This window comes from Mesoplodon bidens (assembly GCF_964165515.1).
Source record: "Mesoplodon bidens genome assembly, chromosome: 14".
Taxonomy (NCBI): domain Eukaryota; kingdom Metazoa; phylum Chordata; class Mammalia; order Artiodactyla; family Ziphiidae; genus Mesoplodon; species Mesoplodon bidens.
This window is the reverse complement of record NC_138170.1, coordinates 14360057-14384226: the sequence shown is the minus strand read 5'-3', so window position 1 is coordinate 14384226 and position 24170 is coordinate 14360057. Positions and strand designations below refer to the sequence as shown.

The following is a 24170-nucleotide window of genomic DNA, read 5'->3' as shown; positions in this document are numbered from 1 at the left end:
TTGGTGTGACTGTATTTGCTCTTTGCTTCCCCAGTGTGTGAGAAGGCCCTATCTCACTCCTTGAAACAAATCCTAAAGGAAGCCAAAAAGAAGTTTATTGAGGAGAGCACCACCTCCTCCCCGTCTGCCTGGAAGGGGAGCTACTCAGGGGGGCTGCCACTGGGCCTCTCCCTGTGCAGGGCTCAGTGGGGACGGACGCCCCCACCTCGTCGTAAGTCCACGGCCCGCGGTAGAGGCCGTCACACCACCTTGTTGACGATGACACCTAGTTCTTCGATCTCACACTGGACTTCGTCGCCCTTCTGCAACAGAGTGGGCCGTGAGGCTGTCAGGCCTTTGGTGTGGCACATACACAGGCCTGGACTTCTCAAGTCTGAGCCCACCCTGCCAGGCCTTCTTCCTTTCCTCGTTTAGCCAACCTACCTTGAGAAAGACAGGAGGTTTTCTGAATACACCAACACCTGGGGGGGTCCCCGTCAGGATGACGTCCCCTGGGAAGAGAGTGACGAACCTAGGGCAAAAGGGCCAGGTGAGACCAGGGGCCGAGGTGGCTACAGCCTGCCATGGAGCGCTCGGTTTAGCCTCCAGGTGGGTGTTGGGGGGCAGGGCTCCATCCCACTTACTGGGAGACCCAGGCTATTAGCTCTTCTGTCTTAAACACCATCTGGTTGGTGTTGCTACTCTGGACCACCTCCCCATTCACTCGGCAGCAGATCTTTAAGTTGTGTGGATCTGAAATGCAAAGACAACACTTTGGGGTTCTCTTCTTTCCCTCAAAGCCCTCCCAATAACCAGCTAGAAAATGAAAGCACAGGGAGGCCTGTGACTCGCCAGGTGCGAGGGTTGGGTGCTGGGCTGCCTGTGCTTGGCCCTGGCACTCCCTACCCTGGAGCAGTGGCCTCCTCAGGCCTCCCTGTATCCACCACAGAGCACAGTGCCTGCCAGTGGTCCCTTGGGTGGGTTAAGGAGGGGATGTTCCGGACTCTCAAGGGGGAGAGAAAAATGGCTGTTTCTGCCTTAAGAGACATGTCTACCCACAGCAGAGGCTGCCCTGGCACAAGCAGGAGTAGTGAAGACTCCTGCACCTGAAGGCCTACCTGTAATACTGTCCCGAGTAGACAGTTCCTTTAACTTTTCGGTGTTTTACACATTCACACCCCCCCCCCCACCCAGGGATCACCATTTAACTTCTCTGATGACTGACTGTACGGGGTGCGTGAGGCTGAACTGCATGGACGTGGCCCCACCCAGATGGCTGTGCTCTGTCCTCTTGAGCACCATCTCTCTTCCTGGCTCTCACAGGACCTCACCCAGCCACTGTGTAGGCAGGCAACGGCAGCTACAAGCAGCAAGGGCACGGTGAAGGTGCACCTGGAACAGCCATTCTCTGTGATGCTCAAAGGCCAGCTCTGCTGCTTTCCAACTTGGACTCTCCCAGACGGTGGCAGCTAGAGGAAGCCTGACCCACCCATCCTGAGAGCACTGTGCTTCGTTACTCACTTCATGAATGCAGATTCACCACCTCTGCAGCTGTGGCTCTCTATGGGGCGAGGGGACACGGTGAGGCCCACGCGGAGCCATACCCCTCACTCCCATTTCCCGGAAAGGTGCTTTCTCTTCACTGACGTGTGCAAGAGCGACAGGAGTCACCAAGTGGGCTGTCAGAGACCTACCTGCTACACTGTCCTTGGTCACCAAGGCAGGGCCCAGGGGGCAGAAGGTGTCAAAGGTTTTTCCCAGCAGCCACTGCTTTCCATTGCGTCTCATTTGCCAGTCACGAGCACTCACGTCGTGTGCCACAGTGAAGCCAGCCACATGGGCCATGGCATCTGTGGCCTATGGGGGCAGGGGTTTGGCCAGATTGGAGGTTAAATCATGACGACACCAACCCCTGTAACAAAGGATCTCAAAGCCTTGGTCCCACGTTAGTGGCCAGAGGTGGTGGATGAGAGGCAAGGCAGGGTCAGGAGCAGGTAGATGCCAACCACCTCCCAATGCCAGGGACAGATGGCACTGCCCTTTTCACCTCACCTTGATGTGCTTGCCTTTCTTTCCAATGACCACGGCCAGCTCCACCTCCCAGTCCACCTCCTGTAGAGCGGGAAAGGAGCAGTGAGCTGCCTGGCTCTGGGCCCCGCTCCTCTACCGAGGGGCTACACACTGCCTCAGGGCCAGGGCCTCTTAACGGTGGGGTTGGCTGCCGGCCCCCATTTGTAAGACCTCGAGCCAGAGTGGAGTGAACAGTAGGGGAGGTATCACGTGCAGACCCATCAACTGGGCAGTGGCAGGCAGCACCCCTAGAGGCAGGCAGAGCTCTCCAAGCGACTTCAGAAGAGCAGCGTTTGTCCGGGGAGGGAGTTTTAGAGTCACTCTTGATAACTTCCAGAAAAGGATGAATACCAAGTAACAACAGCTAACCCTACTGTGTGCCAGGCACTATTCTAAATGCTTTAACGCACTAACTCAAGTAATAACAAGAAAAAGATCAACATGCCAAAATAAATGTGGGCCAAAGGCTTGGATAAGCAATTCACAAAAAGAAATACATATACATGGCCACAAAAAGGAAAACATGCTCAGCCCTTTTCATAAACCACAAAGTGCCCTATAAAATAGATAACAATTTAGCCTTTCAAACTGACTGCTCTTTCTAACAGTAACAACCAGAAACACAGAAAAGAACTGGGTTCCTTGGGGAAATGGCTAATTCCAAGTCTGAGACAGAGAGTACAAGATGAGCCTGCAGTAGCTTGGCCATAGCAAGGAAGTACTCAGAAAGTGATATAGATGGGAGTCATCTTGAAGGCCCTCTCATTGGCCAAATTAAGACCCTTTGAGTATCAAAAAGCATGTAAATGATGGACTATGACATATTGAATAAAACTAAAAATCAGGAATTTACAGTGACACTAAAGGGACATGGGTTTAAAAAAAAAAAAGGAGGGAAGCAGTGTTTCTGCAGAGTACCAGCTAATAAAAGTACACAGACAGAAAAAATCACCTTTTTCTAACCCTTACTGCAATAATGGATTCAGGTAAGGATGACCAGATGATCCTTGGATGAAAATTGTGAGGCAATTAAGATAGTCACATGGTTTCAATGTCTACCCTGCAGATTGTTTACTAATTACCACAGTGAAATGTACCTTTACAATGGAGAGGTCACGTGAGCATCAGGTAAACTAAGGGATCAAACTTTAGGGCCCGACAAGAGTCTCCCAGTGGGATGCAATACAAGTACACACCTGTTGCTACAGACTGAATGTTTGTGTCCCACCCCCCACCCCCCAATTCATATACTGAAACCTAACCCCCAAGGTGATGGTATTAGGAGGTGAGACCTTTGAGAGGTGATTAGGTCATGAGGGTGGAGCCTCCATGAAGAGGATCAGTGCCCTTACAAAAAGAGATCCCAGAGAGCTCCCTTCTACCACGTGAGGACATAGTGAAGAGACAGTCGTCTATGGACCAGGAAGTGGGCCCTCACCAGGCACCAAATCTGTTGGCACCTTGATCTTGGACTGCCTCGACTCCAGAACTGTGAGAATTAAATGCCTTGTTTATAAGCCATCCATCCATCCATTCTGTATTTTGTAATAGCAGCCTGAACAGGTTAAGACACCTGTGTAGAACTTGACAAAAATGTTTAACCTGAATCTAATCATGAGGAAACAACTAGACAAATCCAGAGTGTGAGACATGCTATGAGACAACTTGGCCTGGTTTCTTCAAAAAGTGTCATTAGGGCCTCCCTGGTGGCGCAGTGGTTGAGAGTCCGCCTGCCGATGCAGGGGACACGGGTTCGTGCCCCGGTCTGGGAGGATCCCATATGCCGCGGAGCGGCTGGGCCCGTGAGCCGTGGCCGCTGGGCCTGCGCGTCCGGAGCCTGTGCTCCGCAACGGGAGAGGCCACAACAGTGAGAGGCCCGCATACCACAAAAAAAGAAAAAAAAAAAAAAAAAAAAAAAAAGTGTCATTAAAGATAAAAAAGGGCAGGGGGAAAAATTGCTTGAGATCAGGGGTCGGCAAGCTATGGCCCACAGACCAAATCCTTGCTTGTTTGCTGTCTGTTACTGTAGACAGAATTTTCCTGGAACACACCCATATTCATTCATTCACATATCAGCTATGCAGCTTTCATACTTCACAATGGCAAAGCTGAACTGCTGCAAAAGACACTATTTGGCACTCAAAGCCTAATACTACTTACTAACTGGCCCTTTGAGAAAAAGTCTGTGGATCCCTGTTCTAGATAAAAGGCACTAAAGAGACATAACCAAATACAATGTATGACCTTGACTGATCTTGGACCCAAACCAACAAACAAAACAGGACCCAAATTAAAAGTCACCTTTGGGGGCAACTGGGAATATTCCCAATTGGACTGTATATTAGATATTACTCGTGTTAACTTTCTTAGTTGTGATAATGGCGTTACGGTCACGTAGGACACTGTCCTTATTCTTAGGAGATGCATGTTGAAGTTTCCGTAAGTGAACTGTCTTAATGTCTATAACTCACTTTCAAAGGTTCTTCCCACTCCCCCTCCAAAAAAAGTGTGTGTGTGCCCGTGGGACACGAGGGAAGGAGAGGAAGACGGACAGGGGGAGGAAGAAGGAGGGAGAGGAAAAGCAAATACGGCAGAATTTTAACAGTGAATCCAGGTGAAGAGTCTGTGGGTAGTCACTGTACTTGTTTTCAACTTTCCTGTAATTTCCAAAATATTCCTAAACTAAAAATTTGAAAGTATTAGTAAGGGTACATACACTGCTGGTAGACATGTAAATTGCTTTTGCAACTTCTCTTAAGGTCACTTTGGCTGATTTTTGAAACCCTGCCTACACTCTGACAAAGACATTCAAATTCTAAGAGTTTATGCAAAGGAAATAATCACACATTCATGGATGTGCAAAGTCTTTTCTGTAAGGAGGTTCACTGCAACACTACTCATAAAAGCTAAAAACTGGAAACAACCTATCTAGCAATATGAGGACTACTGAATAAATTATGGCCATTGACACAATAGAAAACTAAGCAGTAACCTAAAAAATGTCAGGGGAGAATATTTAATGGCATGAAAAATGTTCTTGCTGGAGACTTAAGTAAATGGTAGGCATATGTACAGTATAAATAGAAACAGGAACAGAAAAACACTGGGAAGATACACAGCAAAACATAAATGTTGCAAGCCCTGGGCAGTGGGAACATGGGTGATTTTTCTTTGTTTATCTGTATTTTATTAATTTTCTATAATGCAAGTATATTACTTTTGTAATCAGGAAAAGATATAAATTAACTTCTCCCCCCCCACCCCCTGAGAGCAGTCTTATTACTGTATAATCCCCTGGAGTTTCTGTTTAATGCACTAATGAGCAACAGGTGGTTGCTTTAGGCTGGAGGCTGAGCACCTGTGTGATGGGCCCCAGTGACTCGGGGGCACAGTGGGGAGGCACCAACCTGGCTCTCAGGAGGGAGGACGACCTCATCGTAGGGCCCCACGATGGAGCTGGCAAACTTGCTGAAGATGATGGGCTCCTTGGGCACAGGCACATTCTGCTCTTTGCAGTGGTCCACATAGTTCATGCCCACGCACACCACCTTGTCTGGCCGTGTAACTGGGGCCAGGAATGTCACTTCTGACCGTGGTAGGACTGGCAACTGGGCAGCCAGGGCTCTGCAGAGACCAGAGCAGGAGAGAGGGGCACTCTGGGGAGATCCTGCAGCAGCTACAAGTTTTTAAAATGTATTTTCTAGATCAACCATCAGAATCAGCAGGAAAATCAAGCCCAGTTACTGTCCTTTGGTATCAGAGCACTGTTTATATGTATCCAGTGTTGATTTCCTCTCCCCCATTAGGTAATACACGTCCATGTAAGAGAATTCAAAAGGTGCAAATGGGAATAATGGAAAGGTCTCTCTTCTACACCTCCTAGTCACCCTGCTCCAGCCCTGGAGACAACCACTGTGTCCTACGTAGCTCTTCACAGCCACTCTATGTATACTCTTCTCCCATCCTTTTTTATGCAAATGATAGCACAATTATATATACCTTTAAAAAATATATTTTAGAGATCTCACCATAACAGTATACAGCTTCCTCATTCTCGTACGGCTGCCTATTACTGCACAGTAGAGATACACCCAATTCTCTAATGAGGGACATAGAAGTAGTTTCTCATCTTGCGAGAATGTGAAAGTAGGGGAAAAATACTGTTACCAGCACTGTATGCTGTCAAACATCTGTATTTTTTGTCAGTTAAATAGGTGAAAATGACACCTCAAAGTGGTTTTTTGTTTTGGGGTTTTTTTTTTGCCACGCCACGCGGCATGCGTGCTCTTAGTTCCCTGACCAGGGATCACACCCTCGCCCCCTGCAGTGGAAGCGCGGAGTCTTAACCACTGGACCGCCAGGGAAGTCCCCTCAAAGTGGTTTTTAATTTACTGTTCATCAACACCTTTACACCAGATTCCACAGGACTCCTGGCTTCAGGGAGGCCCCTACCTAATCTAGCCCAAACCCAAGAACCATCTTTAAGAACCTCTTTGCAGCCCTCTCTCCTAATGAGCTTTCCAAGATGCCTCTTAGGAAGCCAGGTTCCAGCCCCTCAGGCAAGCAGGAACTTAACCCCCCAGGGAAGGCAGTGTGACAAAGTAGAATTCTGGCTCCACCACCAAGTGTGTGGCCTTCGGATGGTCAATCATCCTCCCTGGGCCTCGGTTTCCCCCTCTGTAGACTGAGCATGTTGTCAGAAAAGATTTCTAAGGCTCTTCACTAAGAGAACAGGTGAGAAACGAAGGCTGGGTTGCAAAAGAGGAGGCGGGTGGGAGGAGAATGGGGCAGCTGCGGCAGGGCACTGCTGCCTGCTGATTTACCTTTTTGCCACTGAGAGAGCGGCCTCTCCCTGCCCCAGGAACTCTATCATCGTCTTGGGCAGTGTGGGGTCAAAGGCGCTGAGGTTGATGACACCTCCACCATTCCCTGACTCCAGGCCCAGATGAGGTCCCGTCAGGTGGGGTGCCCGGAACTGCACCAATCTCATGTCTCTGGAGGGTTGAAAGGGCCAACGCTGAGCCTGCAGCAGAGCCGTGAGCCACCTTCTTCTACCAAAGACCAGCATCGGAGCCTATGGAGAAAAAAGTGGGTCCTAGGGGACGGAGAGAGTCCGAAACCATCACTGGGGTTCCCAAAGCTCCTCAAGCTGCAGCCCAAGTCCTTTTGCCCCATGAGCCATTTTTGGCTCACCACTGGGAAGTGGTCCAGGTTTTCACTTATTTCACATGTTTCAAATGAAACATTTCTAGAGAAGCAACTACTTCATGCCAGCCATTGAGCTAGGTCCCAGGGATTCCAGCCTTCCGTCAACCAGTGCTTTCTGAAAGCTTAGACTGTAGCTGGCACCGCTGGGGCACCGGGCAAACAATGTAGGTCAGACACACTCAGAACTGCCATCCTGCCTGCAGGGGACTGATGTTAATAACGGATGCCGTTAAGTAGGATTCTGCAATTGGGACTGCTGCTGTGTAGATCAAGGGCCCGGTCTTTGTCTAGTTTCTTGAGGAAGTGTGGGCTGGGCTAAGATGAGCAGGGCTAGGAATTAGTTAAGAGTGGGGCCCAGCATGAGCAAGAGATCACAGGTGAAACTGGCTTCACAGCTGCCACAGGTAGTTTTTTAAATGCCAATTTGATCCTGTTGCCCTCCTACTTAAAATGCTTTCCACTGCTCACATGACCAAGCCAGACCCCCCTCCAGGCTGTCGCAGCCTGTTAGGAGCAGCCCCCGCCTGCCTCTCCAGGCAGTAATTATTTAGTGGCTCCTGTGCTGGAGTACAGGCTGCCCTAGGAAAGGGGCTGCAGACAGAGGGCGGGGTCTACGCCTGACAGGCATCACGGGGCTGTCTCCCCTCTGGGTTCTGGGGCCACAACTGTCTCTTTCGCTGCCGAGTCCATAGTGCCTAGCACTGTGCCTGCCACACAGAAGGCTCTCAGCTACTCTCTGTTCAATGATCAAATGCCAGAAGCAGGGGCTTGACTTCTCACTACTTGGGAAAGCTTGGTGATTGTCAGCCTCAGGAGGGGTGGCTGTGCCTTCGCTCCTCAAATCACTTAGAAAGGATCAACAAGGCTCAGGTCCCATTTTGAGTTCTAGGCTCCACGCAAAGACAAACCCCATTCTCTTCTTTTGTTTCTGAGTCTGGCCTCCACCCCAACAGTCCCTCCTCTTCATGGTTCCCTGCCTTTAAAAGTAGCCCTTTAGGGATTCCCTGGTGGCGCAGTGGTTAAGAATCTGCCTGCCAATGCAGGGGACACAGGTTCGAGCCCTGGTCCGCGAAGGTCCCACATGCCGCGGAGCAACTAAGCCCGTGCGCCACAACTACTGAGCCTGCGCTCTAGGGCCTGTGGGCCACAACTACTGAGCCCACGTGCCACAACTACTGAAGCCCACGCGCCTAGAGCCAGTGCTCCGCAACAAGAGAAGCCACCGCAACGAGAAGCCCGCGCACCGCAATGAAGAGTAGCCCCCGCTCGCCACCACTAGAGAATGCCCGCGTGCAGCAACGAAGACCCAATGCAGCCCAAAATAAATAAATAAAATAAAAAATAAAAGTAGCCCTTTTTGCTCAAGCACGTGGAGGTCATCCCAGACTCCTGGTTCTCTGATGATTCCATCTGCCTTGTTCAGTTAAACACTCATTAGATCCACATCAACGATCTGATCGCTGTGCTGGCCGGTGAGTTTAACCAGAAAACCAGGAGTTCTGAACCTCCCACCCTCCTGTCTTACACAAGCACCTACCATGCCACTGTCAGGGGCTGTTCAAGCTAAAGTGTATGCACTCATATACTCCACACACTAAGATTATTATCCCACTGCATGCCAGGTCTTACTTTGTTTTACCTACAATGGCTGATTTAATTCTCTTGACAACTGTGGACGGTAGGGGCTGCTGGTCCCATTTCACAGATGAAAAAACTAAGGCTCGAAGAGGTTAAGGGATTTGCCCAAGTTCCCAAGGACAGGAAAGAACTGGGACTTGAATCCAAGTCCAGGTGAGGAGTTGGACACTTTAGCCCAGAGGTGGTGGTGAGAAGTAGGAACCTCCAACAGGAAATCTTCTGGAGGCACAGCGACACCCTGCATGCCCCGGGAAACTTGATCTCCTGCTGGCTACTGCCTCAGGGATAAGGCTGGTCACCTGCTCTCCCAGATAACCGCAGGCCCCCCGACTGCGCTTCCCACATGACAGGCCCCTGCAGGTTCTCATTCCACCCTCTAGCAATCCCCTCAGGCTGAGCGCCTCATTTTACAGAAGGGGCACTGAGGCTGAAGGAGGTGAAGTCACCTGCCGAGGTACCTGAAAGTGGCCCCGCTGCTCCTGCGGGAACCACTGGGCCACAGAGCCTGAGCTCAATCCAACTGTAGAAAAGGGGCCCTAAGCAAAGAGGCAGGGACATGGAGCGGCAACGGCGCAGGCGAGACAAAGGTTTGCACCTGGGACCGCGTCCCACCATCCACTCGCCTGGGCCCCTGTGCCAGTCTCCCACTTTCCCTGTATGCCCAGCTCCAAGCCCTGCAGTCAGTGGGCGCCCAAGAGGGCCTGCCCGCCCAGTCCGTGTGGTCGGAGCGGCCGGGCACCAGAGTCCAGTCCTGCCCTCAGCGGGAGGCCCGGACGAAGGCTGAGGCCCGGTGCACCCCGCCGTCTGGCCTAAACCTAACCTACCTGGCACCCTGTGTTGTCGGGATAGGACTCGCGGGCCAGAGGCCAAGGTCACCGGGCGCCTGAGCACAGGTACAACGTCCCAGAGACCACGACCGGGCGGGAGTTCTAACGCTGCGGGGCTGGACGCTGCGCGGCTCCTCTAAATAAGGCGTCAGCAGAGGCGGGCGCTCCCTGGTGACGTCACGGGACAACGGCCAATAGCAGGGCGCCTAGTTCGGTGCCGGAAGCCAAGTCGCAGAGGGGGCGGGCCCAGCGCCCGAGGGTGGGTAGTCTCTCTCGCGTTCCAGCAGGCCTGTGGGTGCGGACCTGAAGCTGGCGAAGCCAGCCGGATGCCCCGGACGCCACATGCCCGAAGGCACTCGCTTTCGGGGCGGCGTGCGTTTGCATGAACCCGAAAGGGGGTGCTTATTGACATTTTGCGCCCTGGGCGCCTCGCTGGCCTCGCCCGCGTCGGGCCCAGCATCTGGGCCAGGCCCTGCTCTGATGGTTGAGCGAAATGCGTGGAGACCAAATTCTGGCGCGCTGGTTGACAAAGACAGCTCTTTTTGTCTACTGATTGTGCCATATCAGTAAAGAGAGGAGTGATGATTGCACCGATTTTACATATGGGGAACCTGCGGCCGGAAGTATTTTGCTTAAGATGGCATTCTTAAGCAAAATTACAGCCTTTTACAGCCCTGTCTTCTTATGCACTATACGGGATTGTGCGCAGGGTAGTAGGAGGCATAACCTCCATCGTTAGAAAACAGGCATTCTAGTGGAGGGGTGGTTTAATTAAACAGTTACAATCCAGCTCTCCAGGCATAAAGACATACGAGGGGCTCTGGGCAAGAAGCCCAAGACTTAATCAAGGAGCAGATCATCAAGGGCTTTATTTGCCCCAGAAAGGAGTTTGAGCCTTATCTAAGCACACAGGAGGCCACTGGAAGGTCCTCACCGGGCGGCGGGGGTGGGGGTGGGGTGCTGTGGTTAGACTTGCACTTGAGAAGTTTTGCTCAAGGAAAGGTGTCTGGGTTAAGAGAGGTGCAGCTGAGAGCAGTGGTGGTTTGGTGTGCGGCAGAGATGGTGAAAGTCCAGAGATGTTTAGAAGGCAGAACTGATGGCCCTCAGTGATGACAGGAGGTGGGAGTAAGGTGGAAGGAGGTGCCAGGCCGACTTGTAGGTCTCTGGCCTGGTAGATGGCAGTGCCATTCATGGAGACGGGTTCTGGAGAGGCAGCAAGTCTGGGGGGAGGATGGTGAGCTTAGTGTTGGATGGGTTGTATTTAGTGTGCCCATGGGACATTCAAGGGGACTCTGCAGGGTGGGCCATTGGAGACACGGATCTGGAGCTTTTCCAGTGGAGGAAATCAATGAAACAAAAAGATGTTTCTTTGAAACGATCAATGAAATGACAAACTTCTACCAAGAATGACAAAGGAAAAAAGAAGAAAACACAAACTACCAATATCAGGAATGAAACAGGTGATATCACTATAGACCCTGAAGTCATCAAAAAGATACTAAGAGGCTACTATAAACAAGTATGCACACATAAATTTGACAACCTCAGTGAAATGGACCAATTCCTTGAAATACAGACTATCACAATTCACCCAATATGAAATAGATTATTTGAATAACACTATATCTACTAAGGAAATTTAAATTGTAGTTTAAAAACTCCTGAAAAAGAACTATCCAGTCCCAGATGATTTCACTGGAGAATCCTACCAAATATTTCAGGAATAAACACCAATTTCTACATAATCTATTCCAGAAAATAGAAGAGGTAGGAACAATGCTTAAATTCATTTTATGAAGCTGGTATTACCCTGGTAACAAAAAACAAAGACAGTATTAAAAAAAAGACAACTACAGACCAATATCTCTTATAGATTCAAAACAAAGCAGTAGCAAATATAATTCAGCAATATATTAAAATAATTCTCTGCCATGACTAAGTGGGCTTTATTCCAAGAATGCAAGGCTAGTTCAATAATCTCGGTGAAAGTTTCCTAGACATTCACCAGAAACATAATATAAGAAAAAGATCGATGAAGTGGACTTAATCAAAATTAAAAGTTTCTGCTCTGCAAAAGGATGCTAAGAGTATGAAAGAACAAGCAACAAACTGGGAGAAAAGATTTGCAAACTACGTATCTGACGAAGAACTCATATCTAGGATATTATAAAGAACCATCAAAAATCAGCAGAGAGGGCTTCCCTGGTGGCGCAGTGGTTGAGAGTCCGCCTGCCGATGCAGGGGACATGGGTTCGTGCCCCGGTCTGGGAAGATCCCACATGCCGCGGAGCGGCTGGGCCCGTGAGCCATGGCTGCTGGGCCTGCGCGTCCGGAGCCTGTGCTCTGCAGGGGGAGAGGCCACAACAGTGAGAGGCCCGCCTACCGCAAAAAAAAAAAAAAAAAAAAAAAATCAGCAGAGAGTAAAACAATCTAATTAGAAAATGGGTAAATGACACGAAGAGATGTTTCACTGAAGAAGCTATTCAGATGGCACGTGATCACAAGAAAAGATGTTCATCATCACTAGAGATTAGGGACGTGCACGTTGAGACCAGGATGAGATAACACTGCAGAATTATTAGAACAGGTAAAATAAACAATAGTGACGGGCTTCCCCGGTGGCGCAGTGGTTGAGAGTCCGCCTGCCCGGATGCAGGGGACACGGGTTCGTGCCCCGGGCCGGGAAGATCCCACATGCCGCGGAGCGGCTGGGCCCGTGAGCCATGGCCGCTGAGCCTGCGCATCCGGAGCCTGTGCTCCGCAACGAGAGAGGCCACAACAGTGAGAGGCCCGCGTACCGCAAAAAAAAAAAAGAAAAAAAAATTCTGAATGTTTCTGTGAGGGTGTTTTTTGGATGAAATTGACATTTAAATCAGTGGACTCTGAGCGAAGCACATTGCCCTCCATAATGTGGGTGGGCCTTGCCCAATCAGTTGAATGCCTTAATAGAACAAAGACTGACCTCCCCCAAGCAAAAAGGGATTTTGCTGGCAGATGGCCTTTCAACTCAAGCTGCAACTCTTCCCAGAATCTCCAGCCTGCTAACCTACCCCATTAGAGTTTGGACGTGCAAAGCCTTCACTATCACATAAGCCAGTTTCTTTAAATTATCTATCTATCTATCTATCTACCTATATATCTATGTATGTTGGTTCTATTCTCTGGTGAACCCTGACTAACTCTCCAATCTTCCGTTCCTGTTCCATCCAAGTCCTTGACCATGAAGCCAAACCATCAGCAACTGATCATGAATCAATGACCAGTAGATTCAAACTTCTGCTCATCTGCTGCTCCAGAAAATCAAATAGGCTGCCCAAGTTCTATCCACAGGGAGGCTTTTTCTTTACCATTGACCTTCAGGGTCATCCTTGAATGAAATGGTCATGCTGCAGCTTATAATTTTGGGGAGGTGTCAGCATCGTAACACGCAGACCCATCTTTATTTATCTATTTATTTATTAATTATTATTATTTTTGCAGTACGCAGGCCTCTCACTGTTGTGGCCTCTCCCGTTGCGGAGCACAGGCTCCGGATGCGCAGGCTCAGCGGCCATGGCTCACGGGCCCAGCGGCTCCACGGCACGTGGGATCCTCCCGGACCGGAGCACGAACCCGCGTCCCCTGCATCGGCAGGTGGACTCCCAACCACTGCGCCACCAGGGAAGCCCCAGACCCATCTTTAAATTGTGCTTAGTCTTTTCGTCCTCAGTAAACTGATCCTAAAGAATATCCCAGGAAGCCTCAGTCACGGGTTGAGGCAGAGGAGGCAGCGGGACTGGAGTTGGTTCAAAGGAACCTGAGCCACCTGCTCCTATAACTTAATTGTACCTCTCACACCTGCTGAAGCTCAGCCTCTTCTCTACTGCTTCCACTGATGACAGATTGCTGCTGCACGTCCAACCTTCTGGGTAGGGGGTCCGACAACACCTAGGTTGCTCTGGAAAGCTCAGGCCTCATGGCCACTTGATAGCCCATGGCTAGGTGTTCAGTCTCTACCAAAGCCCAAGAGCAAGCCAGAGCTGTTTCTCGAAAGGAGAGTAGTTATCTCAGAAGAGGGTATGGACAGGCTCCACAGTCCTAGTGGCTGACGTGGTGACTTCCCACCCTGATTTGCCATAAACACTGCAGCTATCAGCTGACCCCTTCCCCAGCCACTGTCTGATCGCAAGTGCACAAGAGACCTTGAACCAGAATCACTGTGGGATGTAATGATAATCCATGACAGCTCTGCAGCGATAACAGACCACATCAGGCCCCTCGGCTGGTTCCCTGCATCCACTCGGCCTCCTCCAATCTGGTGTCCAGTTTCACTCAGAGGGGGATTTTCAAAAACACTCATGTGACAGTACCCTTATCAGTGGCTTCCTGCTGTTCTCAGGACCAGGCCGAAGCCTTCAGGGGACCTTGCCCCCTGCCTGCGTCTCCGTCCTGCTGCCCTCCCCATTTCACCCACTTTTGCGCCCACGATCCGGGCTCTGCCCTCGTCAACCCAGCCCCTGATTCAGCCAGGGCTGTCTCCCCACCCTTCCAACCCTTTACCTGACTCACTCCTATTCATCTGTCAACGAAAAAATAATCAGTTGATCTAAGAAAGAAATGGAAAATTTTATTTGAGCCAAATTGGGGATTATAACCCAGGAACAACAACTCAGAACAAAATGCATTTCCATTCTTTATACCCTCCTTCCACTGAAAACACGCCTCGCATTTTATTTGCATATTGAAATGTTTCCCTGATTATTTTAGTAGCTTTATTACATGTTATAATTCTTAACCTTAACCTCTAGAGAAAACCAAGAAGTAATTGTGAACTGTTTGTCATATCAGGATTTCCTGATTGGCACTTATGAATGTATTTTATAATCTCTAGAAACATACACCTTCTCATAGAATTTCTTTCTTCAATGTGATAAAAGAATTGGTGGGCTTTGGATTATTTCTGGAGCCAGACCTCTGGTCCTGTAAAGACTAGATTTGTAAAACAAGGATAGTTGTTTTTAATTCCTCAAAGAATTGGGTGGCCTCCTCAACGATAGCAAAGGACTGATGTACCCATTCACCTATGCTGGAATGTTTTACTTTCCCTCATTTAGCTTAAGGGAAAAGCCTCCTCTCCCTCAAAAAAAAAATCCCTATCAGGCTCTAAACTTCAGCTATGGTCAGTTTATCCAGACCGGTGGCCTCTCATTTTGGTAATCCATTTACAAACACTTCTGTGGAGCCTCCCTGGGTTTAAGAAGTTCTTTAAACTAACTGTGGCCCCTGGTTCAGCCTTTGATCTGAAGACATTTGCCTACAGCCTCAGGTGGTTCCATTTCTAAAGGTAATGATTTAATAGGGTCTTCTGAGTGGAAAGGCAATTCAGACAGAAGATTGAGTAAAGGCAGATAGAGGGGAGCAGTAGAGTTTTAGGTACCTTTTATATCATTAATCTTTGATTAGCCTGTACAAGTCTTGCAGTGAGGCTATTTTGGAATTTTGAGGCCTTTTGGGGCTTCTGCATACCAATTTAAAACGGTACAATAATTTAAGATGAGAGCTCCCTAAACTTTCAGCAATTTAGATGTTTCTCCACTTCAAAGGATCCAAGGAGCTAGCCCTACACATATTTTTCCTTGCTAACCTAATTTTAGAAAAGTGAAAAACACTTACCACTGTTGTTTCCAGTAGAGCCTGCAGGCGCAGATCCAGAAGACTGCCGGCTTTAACTGTGCACTCAAAATGGTTTAGGAGTGCCCAAAGAACCCCATCTTGGCCATTTTAGGGCCCGATTTCCTTTAGTTCCCAATTAAGTACTTGCAAGTATATATAAATCCAGCTGGTATTCCCATAGGTGGCTGTGTGCATGGAAGCGGTCTGGCCTTTGAGGCACAGTTTCCCAGTATTAATTCTGCGGCCTAATTCAGATATGAGTTACGACCTGAACAACTCTCTGAGGACAGTGTGGTGGATTGCATGTGTGCTGAGGAGTTACCCTTGGGTCAGTTGGACACTTTTACATGGCCTGGCTTCTCCCTGGTGCTGCCAGAGCTGCTCCAGGTCTTTGCTCAAACCTGCCAACCCCGCCTTTAGCCGGAGTTAGTGTCAACCTTTAAGTTAAAGGGTCCAGAGATAAGAAAGGAAGCTACAAACAAACCCCAGATGGAACCAGCTGGGACCACAAGATGGTGATGAATCTGACCTCCAACACACCCTGAGTCTCATTACATGTTGATTTCACTACTTTAGCATATTAAATGACATACCTGGGGCTTCCCTGGTGGCGCAGTGGTTGAGAGTCCACCTGCCGATGCAGGGGACACGGGTTCGTGCCCCGGTCCGGGAAGATGCCACATGCCGCGGAGCGGCTGGGCCCGTGAGCCATGGCCACTGAGCCTGCGCATCCGGAGCCTGTGCTCCGCAACGGGAGAGGCCGCGACAGTAAGAGGCCCGCGTACCGCAAAAAAAAAAAAAAAAAAGACACATCTGGACCAAAAAAGGCTAAAAAGGGGGTGGAGAAAACACCGCCCCTTTCCCAGTAGACTAATGCATATGCCGCCCCATTATTAGCCTCCTCCCTCCTCCCTTTATTTTTTTAAATTAAACCCCTCTCACCAGCTGGGCGAGAAGTTGATCTATGAACTTAGCTCCTGCTTCTCCAGTCTTTGGCCACTGAATGCAGCTTGTGCTGTGTCCATCTCAGCTTAGGTTTCGTTATTTGCCTACTTGAACCCTCAGGGAAAAAGAACCCTCCCCTGCAGAGGCAGAGAGCCTCGGCCAGGCTAGGGCCCGAACAGGGTCCATACGACTTAATTCAGTAACAGTGTGACAGCCTAAAACCGTCAGGGGTGCTCGGAGCGCTAGGTTGCCAGCCTCTGTCTCGCTGCCACCCGGACGAGCAGTATTTACTTAAGGTTTGACTGGGTCTCCCTTATTCTTCAGAGCTGAAGAATTCAGCCTGTCCTTTCAGTAGCAAAAGTTTTGTTCAGACCATATATCAACTCATTTTTTTTTTCGATTTAAGCCAATTTTAACAAAAAGCCACCTATGTTTCCCTGGGCCTCTTACCCAAACCCCCTAGGTCCTGCCTAAGAAATGCACGGGTGCCCATTAAGACTCCAAGTCTTAAGCGAAGCAGCTCAAAATTTTCAGGATCATCACTCAAACAATGAGATCCGGATATCAGGAGAACTCCCCGGAACACCTGAGGAGTACCGAGAAGCCGGTGGGCCTCAATGGGCCATGCTGGTTCTGGTTCCGGGTAAACTCCAGGTGCCCTCTGACAGGTGTCTCTGATATCCTGCCGGCTACGTCATGCATGTCAATGAAAAAATTAGTCGACCTAAGAAAGAAATGAAAAATTTTATTCGAGCCAAACAGAGGATTATAACCTGGGAACAGCATCTCAGAAAGCTCTGAGAACTGTTCCACTCATTAGAAGTCAAGGCATAGTTATATCAGTTTTTTGAGGCAGAGGGCTGGATTAAATGACACATTATTGACAGTTTACACAGTCCAGACCTAAGCGTCATCGTGGCCCCTTACAAGATCAAGAAGGAATGTTATCTTTTAAGGTATTGTCTTGTTGGTGCTAGGAGAATGTTGCTCAGGCCGGCTGAGGTGTCCTACACTGCCAGCCAGCAGAGTTGTTTCAAAGAGATTTTGACCCTGGTGCCGTTGACAGCTGGCCCTTGACCCTGCAGGCTCAGGGCCTGAGACGCCCACACCCCCACCTCCCTCCTCCCCACCCAGGCTGTCGCCGTGGCCTCCTTCCCCATGACCTTCAGTGCAGCAGCCTGACTGATCAATCCCCTCCCCCTGTGCCACCCATCTTGGGTGCCCGTCTTGTTGGGGGCTCCAGGGGGGAATGCTTGCAAGATGTCTACAGCCAGGCAGGGGAGACAGCGCTGGGCATGCTGGCCCCTGGCCCCTCTTCCTTCAGGGCCCGCTGGAGTCTGCCAAGCACGTTCACCACCCACAGCCTGACGTTAGTGGCCGTAGCAGTCGAGAATTTTTCAGCTGAAAGCGCCCGTCAACCCAGTTTTAACTGGCTTCAGGGGGAGGGTGAATCCTATTAGTGACTCTATGACTGAAGAGTCTAGAGATTGGGGAGTTGGGGGTTGCTTAAGGTGTGGTTTGATTTTGAGCTCAAGGGCTGACCCCCTCCCCCTAAGCCCCCAGTCTTGTTTTCTTCCTCTTCACCCCTCAATCAGGCCATCTTCTGCACTGGCTGCATTCCCATGCCTCCTCACAGTGGCAAAACGGCAGCAACAGCTCCAGGCCTCACCCCTCAGCTTCAGATAGTGAGGGAGCAGCGTCTTTCCCCAGCATTCCCAGCACAGGTCTCCCTGGGCCTCATCAGCTGCAATCAGGTTGGCTGCCCGCCCCCCATCCAGCCACTGTGACTGGGGAGTAGGGGGGTGGGTAATGCACCAGTTGACTTGGGCCTGGTCTTGGAGGTCGGGTGGACCCCAGGACTGCACGGATAGAGAGTGGAAGAGGGATCCTCAGGCGCTGCCAGAAGAGGGAGGATGCTGCGGAGGCAGAAGACTGATGTCCAATCAGCTGACCTTCCTCATTGCCCCCATGGTGCCCACATCGGTGGGAGAGAAGCTCCCAGAGGCCTTTTCTTGCCAGGGGAATGGAGGAGGCCATGTCAGGCAGGGGGATGGGCAGACACAGATCCTGCAACCACAGGGGTTCAGCCAAGAAAGTTGAACAGAGGGAGCCCTGTGCCCGGGTCGCAGTGTAAGAGCAAAGACAGGTAGGGCTGGGGCAGGAGAGTTAGAGGGGAGGTGGGCTTTCCTGCTAGAGGAACAGACGGAACAAAAAGGCACACCGCAGTGGGCAGGGAGCCCGGTTCTAAGGCTGGCGGCCCTTGGCAGTCAGGGCAGCTGTCAGGGGGCGATCTGTGGGTTGGATGGTTCCCCGGCTGGTGCCATGACCCAAGAAAGGGCCACGATCAGGTGCCTGCCCAGCAGGCCCTGAATCCTTTCCAGGCCCACACTGGGCCTTCCTGCCAGGCCCACTCCCATTACCCGGTCCCTCCAGGACCTCGCGGCCCTGGCCGACGGCTAAGTAGTTTCTTCCAGTTTCCCTCATCTTGGCTGGCTCTTGTTCCGGCCCACAGACACTGCTCCCTGCGCAGATTGGGCCCTGACTCTACCCCACTCTCTTCTTCAGTCTCTGAACCCCACAGAGCTCACTCTGCAGGCAGCTAGAGCCTGCACATTCTCTGTTCAGGCAAAGTCCACGCGATTACAGCTGATCACGTGAAACCGGAGCTGGCTGGCCTCTGGTGCTCCCCTAACCCGAAGGGCCAGGGCTCCTGTGAATTGGCGAGAGGGCTAGGAGGGGGCCCAGGACCCACTTTGGGTTGGCAACTGGGTCCATGGCCTTGGGGGCTTGTCTGGGATGGAGAAGGTTGATGGGGGCAGCGAAAAGAACGAGGGACCATGTTAGGATGACAAAACCTGGCTCAGGGAGGGCCCGTACGAGGTCTCAGAGCCCTCCTGACTCAGCGGCACGGCTCCTGTCTGGACTGTGTCCACGTCCATGAGGGAAGGCGGGACAGACAAGGGAAAAAAGGCTTCCGAGCACTGTAAACAGACATCCCGAATACTGTACTAACGAGGGCTCTTCCATGCCTGGCTCTGAGCCTGTTTCCTCTTGCTTTCTTCACAATTCTATGAGACGGCCCAGTGCCCTGCAGTCCTCCCCGGCCAGCTCGGTTGCCCAGCCTGTAGCTTCCCTCATGGGCCAACTCACTGCCTTGGAGTTTTTTTTCTTTTTTCTTTTGGCTGTGCCCCGTGGCTTGTGGGATCTTAGTTCCCTGGTGACCAGGGACTGAACACAGGCCCCTGGCAGTGAAAGCGTGGAGTCCTAACCACTGGACTGCCAGGGAATTTCCTGCCTTGGACTTTTTGCCTTCGGTGTCCCCACTGACTTGAATATCCTGAAGGCAGAGCCCGTGTCTTATCCACCGTGGTCTCCTCATGTCTCAGCCCATGCCCGGTGTGTGGATGGTGTTTACTAAGTGTGGAATGACGTCTCCCTTCGTGTGGACCTGGGAACTCAGAACTAGGAAGGAGCAAGGAAGACGGTCATTGGGGCGTCACTGCCTGGTGGGTGGGAAGAGGTAGGAAACGCACCCAAACAGACACGCAACACATGCCTCCTTCCCATGGGGTCTCGGACAGCCCAGACGTTCCTCCAGCCAGTACCCAGAGCACTGTCTCCTGTCTGGCCTTCGAGACCCTACAGGAGCCTGGCAAGTGGGTAAGTGGGGTTTTTAAGCTTCTTTTCAGGATTTTCAAAAGCCTTGGACTTCCCTGGAGGTCCAGTGGTTAAGACTTTGTGCTTCCACTGCAGGGGGCACGGGTTTGATCCATAGTTAGGGAACTAAGATCCCCACATGCTCTGTGGCCAAAAAAAAAAAAAAAAGAGAGAGAGAGGAAAAAAGAAAAAAAAAATGCCTAACGGGTAAGGCTAGGCTGGCTAATCCAAACATGCACTTTATGTGCTTTGGGCTGGCATGAAATCAGCCCCGTGTGGTAACAGTGATGCCGTCTAATGAGAGTTATATGTGTCCTAGTTAATAAAACAGGGCTGACGGTGTGTCCTCACTCCCAGGACCCAGCTCAGTGGACTCTGTGTGTGTGCCTGTGGAATTGTGACTTGATATAATTTTCTGAGGGAAAACCAAGTGGTGAAAGAGGCTGGAATATGAAAACGTCTTTGAGGTCTTGAAAGAAATGACAAGTAGCTTCCCTTCCAAGTCGGTTTCGGGGGACGGTGTGGGGGAGGCGGCGATCCTACGGCAAGAAGTTGGTGACAAGGCTGGTGTGTGGTACCGTCGCCCCCTGGTGGTCAATAGGAAGCAAAGCACTTGGACCCAGAGGATTTGCCTCCAGGGAACCTGAGGTGGAGGAACAGGAGCCGTGGATCTTCTAAATCGTAGACTGGCCAATGCTCTGGAAAGCTGTGCTGCACAGCAGAGTGGGGAAGTGTATGGCTGCCTTACTCAGTGTCTCTGGCCCTCGTTTTTCTCCTTCCATACCGTAAAGTTTGGAACAAGGGCCTTCCTCCATAGGTCTTTGTGAGAATGAAGGAGTCAAGCCAGGCCCATGGGATGCTCAGCTCTTGCTCCTGGCCCTGGGCAGGTCAGCGCGGCCACGCAGTGAGGGGTGGTGGGAGGGTGGGCTGTGTGGATAGCCTTAGCCAGCTGGCCCCCAAATGGGCCTTGGGGTTACCAGGGCAACTGGGGACCATCACAGATTCATTTGCAGCACCTGGAAACTCCTTCTGAAAGGTCTGTCCTTTCTCTGGTGGCTTATCGATATGAATCACCCTTCTATAGAGAGGGAGAAAAATGCATGAAAACTTCAGTGGGATAAGAAGGAAGGATGCTCATGTTTATTAAGAAGCTGGTAAATAAGCATAATCAATCATCAGAACTATCCTATCAGAGACTGTTCTTCTGCTCATTCTACAGATGAGGCAACTGAGGCTCAGCCAGGTTAAGACATGCTTAAGATGAAATAGAAAGCTCCATCATGAAATGGGCAGTTCAGTGCTGACACCTGGCCTGGAGCCACCTGCCTGGGTCCAAGTCCTGGCTCCACTCTTTAACGGCTGAGGGGGCCCCAACATCTTTCAGCCCCGCTTTCCCGGCTGTGCCCAACAGGCTGTGTCCACGGCAAACGTTCTCAGCACAGTGGACAGCCCATGCAAACACAGGACATCCCATCCCGGGCAGTAAGGTCAGGGCTCCCTTGCCTGGGTTGTGCCAAGGCCCTGGGGCTCCGGTAGACTGGAGCCTTCGGTGTGTTTGGTGGTGGAAGGGGGCTCCTGCTATCTATCCTCCCGGTTACCGATGACACACCCATCAGCCAGTGGAGGTGACGTCACATGGCCTGGGGGCTGGCCCTTGAAGCACTAGCAAGACCCCCCAGAAACTCCGTCTCCCAACCCTGAGTTGGGGAACCCCTTCCTCTCCTCCCCTCAGCTTCTCACTTCTTGCCCCTCCTCTAGCATAACCCTCACTGACCCAGGAAAGGAAGATGTCTTCAGGCAAATTCTGCTTCTGCCCTGTGAGCTGCACCCTCCAGCCAAGGGGATACGCAGAAATGACTTCCTGCAACTGGCAGAGAGAAATGACTTGCGAACGAAATACAAAGGGCACCTCAAGCAGTTACCCTACCTCGCGGCTCTGTGTACAGGCTGCAGGGCTGGAGCTTCTCATAAAGGCTTCCCAACCGCGGGCAACTCTTCTTGGCTCCGCCTTCACTGACCGGCACATTGGGAACTTGAAATTGAGTGTGGAAGTCGGCAAACGCTACAATTCGGGGAATGTTAAACATTTACCAGCGTGGCACTGGGCAGAAGCCATTGCTCATAGCAGGGATGGGAGGGGCTGGACCAAATTTCAGAGTCGGGATAAAGCCAACAAGAGTCCCTCTCCTTTGTCAAGTTTATTTTATTAAAATATACAGGACTGAATATTGGTGGGTGCTGAGAACAGGAACCACCCTCCTAGGCTGCTTCCAAGGGAGACACTTCTGCCATGCAGACATGCGGCCAGTTTGCATCCCAGAGTGGGAGCCAGACCCCTCCTGGTTGGACGTGCAGCCAGTCTGACCCAAGGCCAGGGTGGGCAGGGCATGGTGGTGACCCTCTCCTTTGGCCTTGGCCCCTGAGAAGCAAAGCCATACCAGCTGGGAGGGCTAGACTGAGGGGGTGGGGATGGGGATGGGGGAGAATATCCCTGAGCCGGGGAAAGCTGATGCCCTCCTGGAGGAGGGGAGAGGGAGCCCCCAGTCAGACTGGAGACGGGTGTCAGTGCAACTCCAAGGGGGAGGACCACCTGTGTGTGGGTACCAAGGGTCCCTGCGGCCAAGCCAGGCCAATCTCCACGGCCTCCGCCACCCTGCCCTTCCTCTGAGGGCCCTGCTCACCCTAGGGCCAGGCCTGAGCAGAGATGGGGCGGCAGCCGATGGAATGTATGCTTTGAGAATGTTCCTGGGACGGTCTGTACTGCCTGGGACTGGGCTTCTTCCCGGGGCGGCCTGGGCAGGTGGGAGCGGCCTCTCTCTCTCTCTCTCCTGGAAGTTTCTGTTGACCTGCCACCTGGCCTCTGGCCCCTTGGCCCTCATTGTTGGCACTGGCTTCAGGCTGATGCCAGCCTCCATCTTCAGAGCAGAACCCAGCCAAGCAGAATCCCTGGGGTTTGTGCTTTTGAATGTTGGTGAGCTGGGCTGGGCACGGGTGGGGGTGGGGGTGGGGTTCAAGCCCCCCACTGCTCTGAGGCACAGAACTGACTCTCCACAGAACCCTGGGGCCACCTGATGGGGGCTGGTGGCACCCAGCCCTCAGCCCAGCAGGAGGGCCTGGGCTCCCCTCGTGGGCTGTGGCCGGAGCTGCTGGGGGCGTTTGTGCTTTTTGTATGGGGTTGGGGTGAGTCTGTGTGGAGGCATGGCTACAAGGCTCCAGGACCCTAACCAGGAAGAGGGGGCTCATCCAGGCTGCTGGGCTCAGGGAGACGGGGGCCAACAGGAAAGGGGGAGGGAGAAGTCCCTTCCCAGGCCTGCTCTGCGCCCCCGGGCTCCCTGGGGGCCAGGCCCTGAGCCATGTGACCTCTTCTCAGGACCCATGATGACCTGGGTGCCTGAGGGGTGTGAGAAGACCCCCTGCTGCATCCCCACTGAGCCAGCCTGGGGGAGGGGAGGTGGAGTTGGCAGACAGTTCCCCTCAGATTCCCCACCAAGAAACCCCATCCCCAGCTAGAAAGCCCCCTTCCTGGGGTGGAGGAGAACAGAGCCCACTGGCACCTCACCACCGGGGCTCCCACCAGCTCAGTGGCCTGGCAGGCATCCTGGGACCCAGGGAAACGTTTCCAGGAAGCAGCTGCCTCTGTCTAATTACCACCTCTTTCCTAGTCTCAACTCCCTTGACCCCCAGCTGCCCCTCCGGGGTCCTGGAGTCAGGGCCATCCTGGAAGGGTAGTCAGTGGGCAGGGAGTGGCTTGGGGAACAAGAAGGCCAGAGCAGCCTCCGGAGCCTGGCCCCTGGGTGGTGGGAAAGAAGGGTGGGCTCCCACGGGAGCGGCCTTTGCTCTGGAGACTGGACCCTCCTTGGCAGGGGAGGCAACACCCAGCGGCCAGTGGCCTGAAGACACGGCTCTTTCAGCTGCCCACCCGGAGGCCTGGAAGGGGGCCGGTGGGAGCTGTGTGGCTCTCGTCACCTGGACCCAGGTGCCAGCCAGACTCAGCCCCTCCCTAACCTTTGTCCCCCCGCACCTGCGAGCCCAGAGGAAGGATGTGCATGTGTGTGTGTGTGTGTGTGTGTCTGCAGCAAACTATTCACTTTGTGCAAATATATTAGAAACAAGTTTCTCCTGGAGGCTGCTCCTGGCATCTTTGGGGCAGAGGTGGTAACGGCCACTCAGGGACACCCCTCCCCCACAAGCGTC

General features: G+C 51.9%; 1 protein-coding gene across 3 annotated transcripts; it reads right to left on the bottom strand.

Moving 5' to 3' along the window:
- Positions 1-73: 73 nt before the first annotated feature.
- Positions 74-9875, bottom strand: LOC308628178 (oxaloacetate tautomerase FAHD2A, mitochondrial). 3 transcript variants are annotated; one of them, XM_081254868.1, is made up of 8 exons: positions 9720-9875; positions 6873-7144; positions 5457-5673; positions 2032-2091; positions 1674-1836; positions 624-732; positions 424-491; positions 74-302 (listed from the first exon to the last, which is right to left on the bottom strand). In XM_081254868.1, exons 2-8 carry the CDS (start codon positions 7115-7117, stop codon positions 280-282), a joined length of 885 nt encoding a protein of 294 aa, XP_081110994.1. In that variant the 5' UTR covers positions 7118-7144; positions 9720-9875; the 3' UTR covers positions 74-279. The 3 variants fall into 3 exon arrangements, with proteins under 3 accessions (XP_081110994.1, XP_081110992.1, XP_081110993.1); XM_081254866.1 differs by having other exon boundaries at positions 424-511; positions 9720-9874; XM_081254867.1 differs by having other exon boundaries at positions 424-511; positions 6873-7123; positions 9720-9874.
- Positions 9876-24170: the final 14295 nt, after the last annotated feature.

Bases quoted from the DNA above. Each gene is read 5' to 3' on its own strand.
- LOC308628178 (XM_081254866.1), bottom strand. From the start codon at position 7,117: ATGCTGGTCTTTGGTAGAAGAAGGTGGCTCACGGCTCTGCTGCAGGCT. The intron at 5,674-6,872 runs GTAAATCAGCAG...TGGTCTCTGCAG, and splicing joins GCTCTCTCAGTGGCAAAAAG to AGCCCTGGCTGCCCAGTTGC. The intron at 512-623 runs GTAAGTGGGATG...CTTTTGCCCTAG, and splicing joins CTAATAGCCTGGGTCTCCCA to GTTCGTCACTCTCTTCCCAG.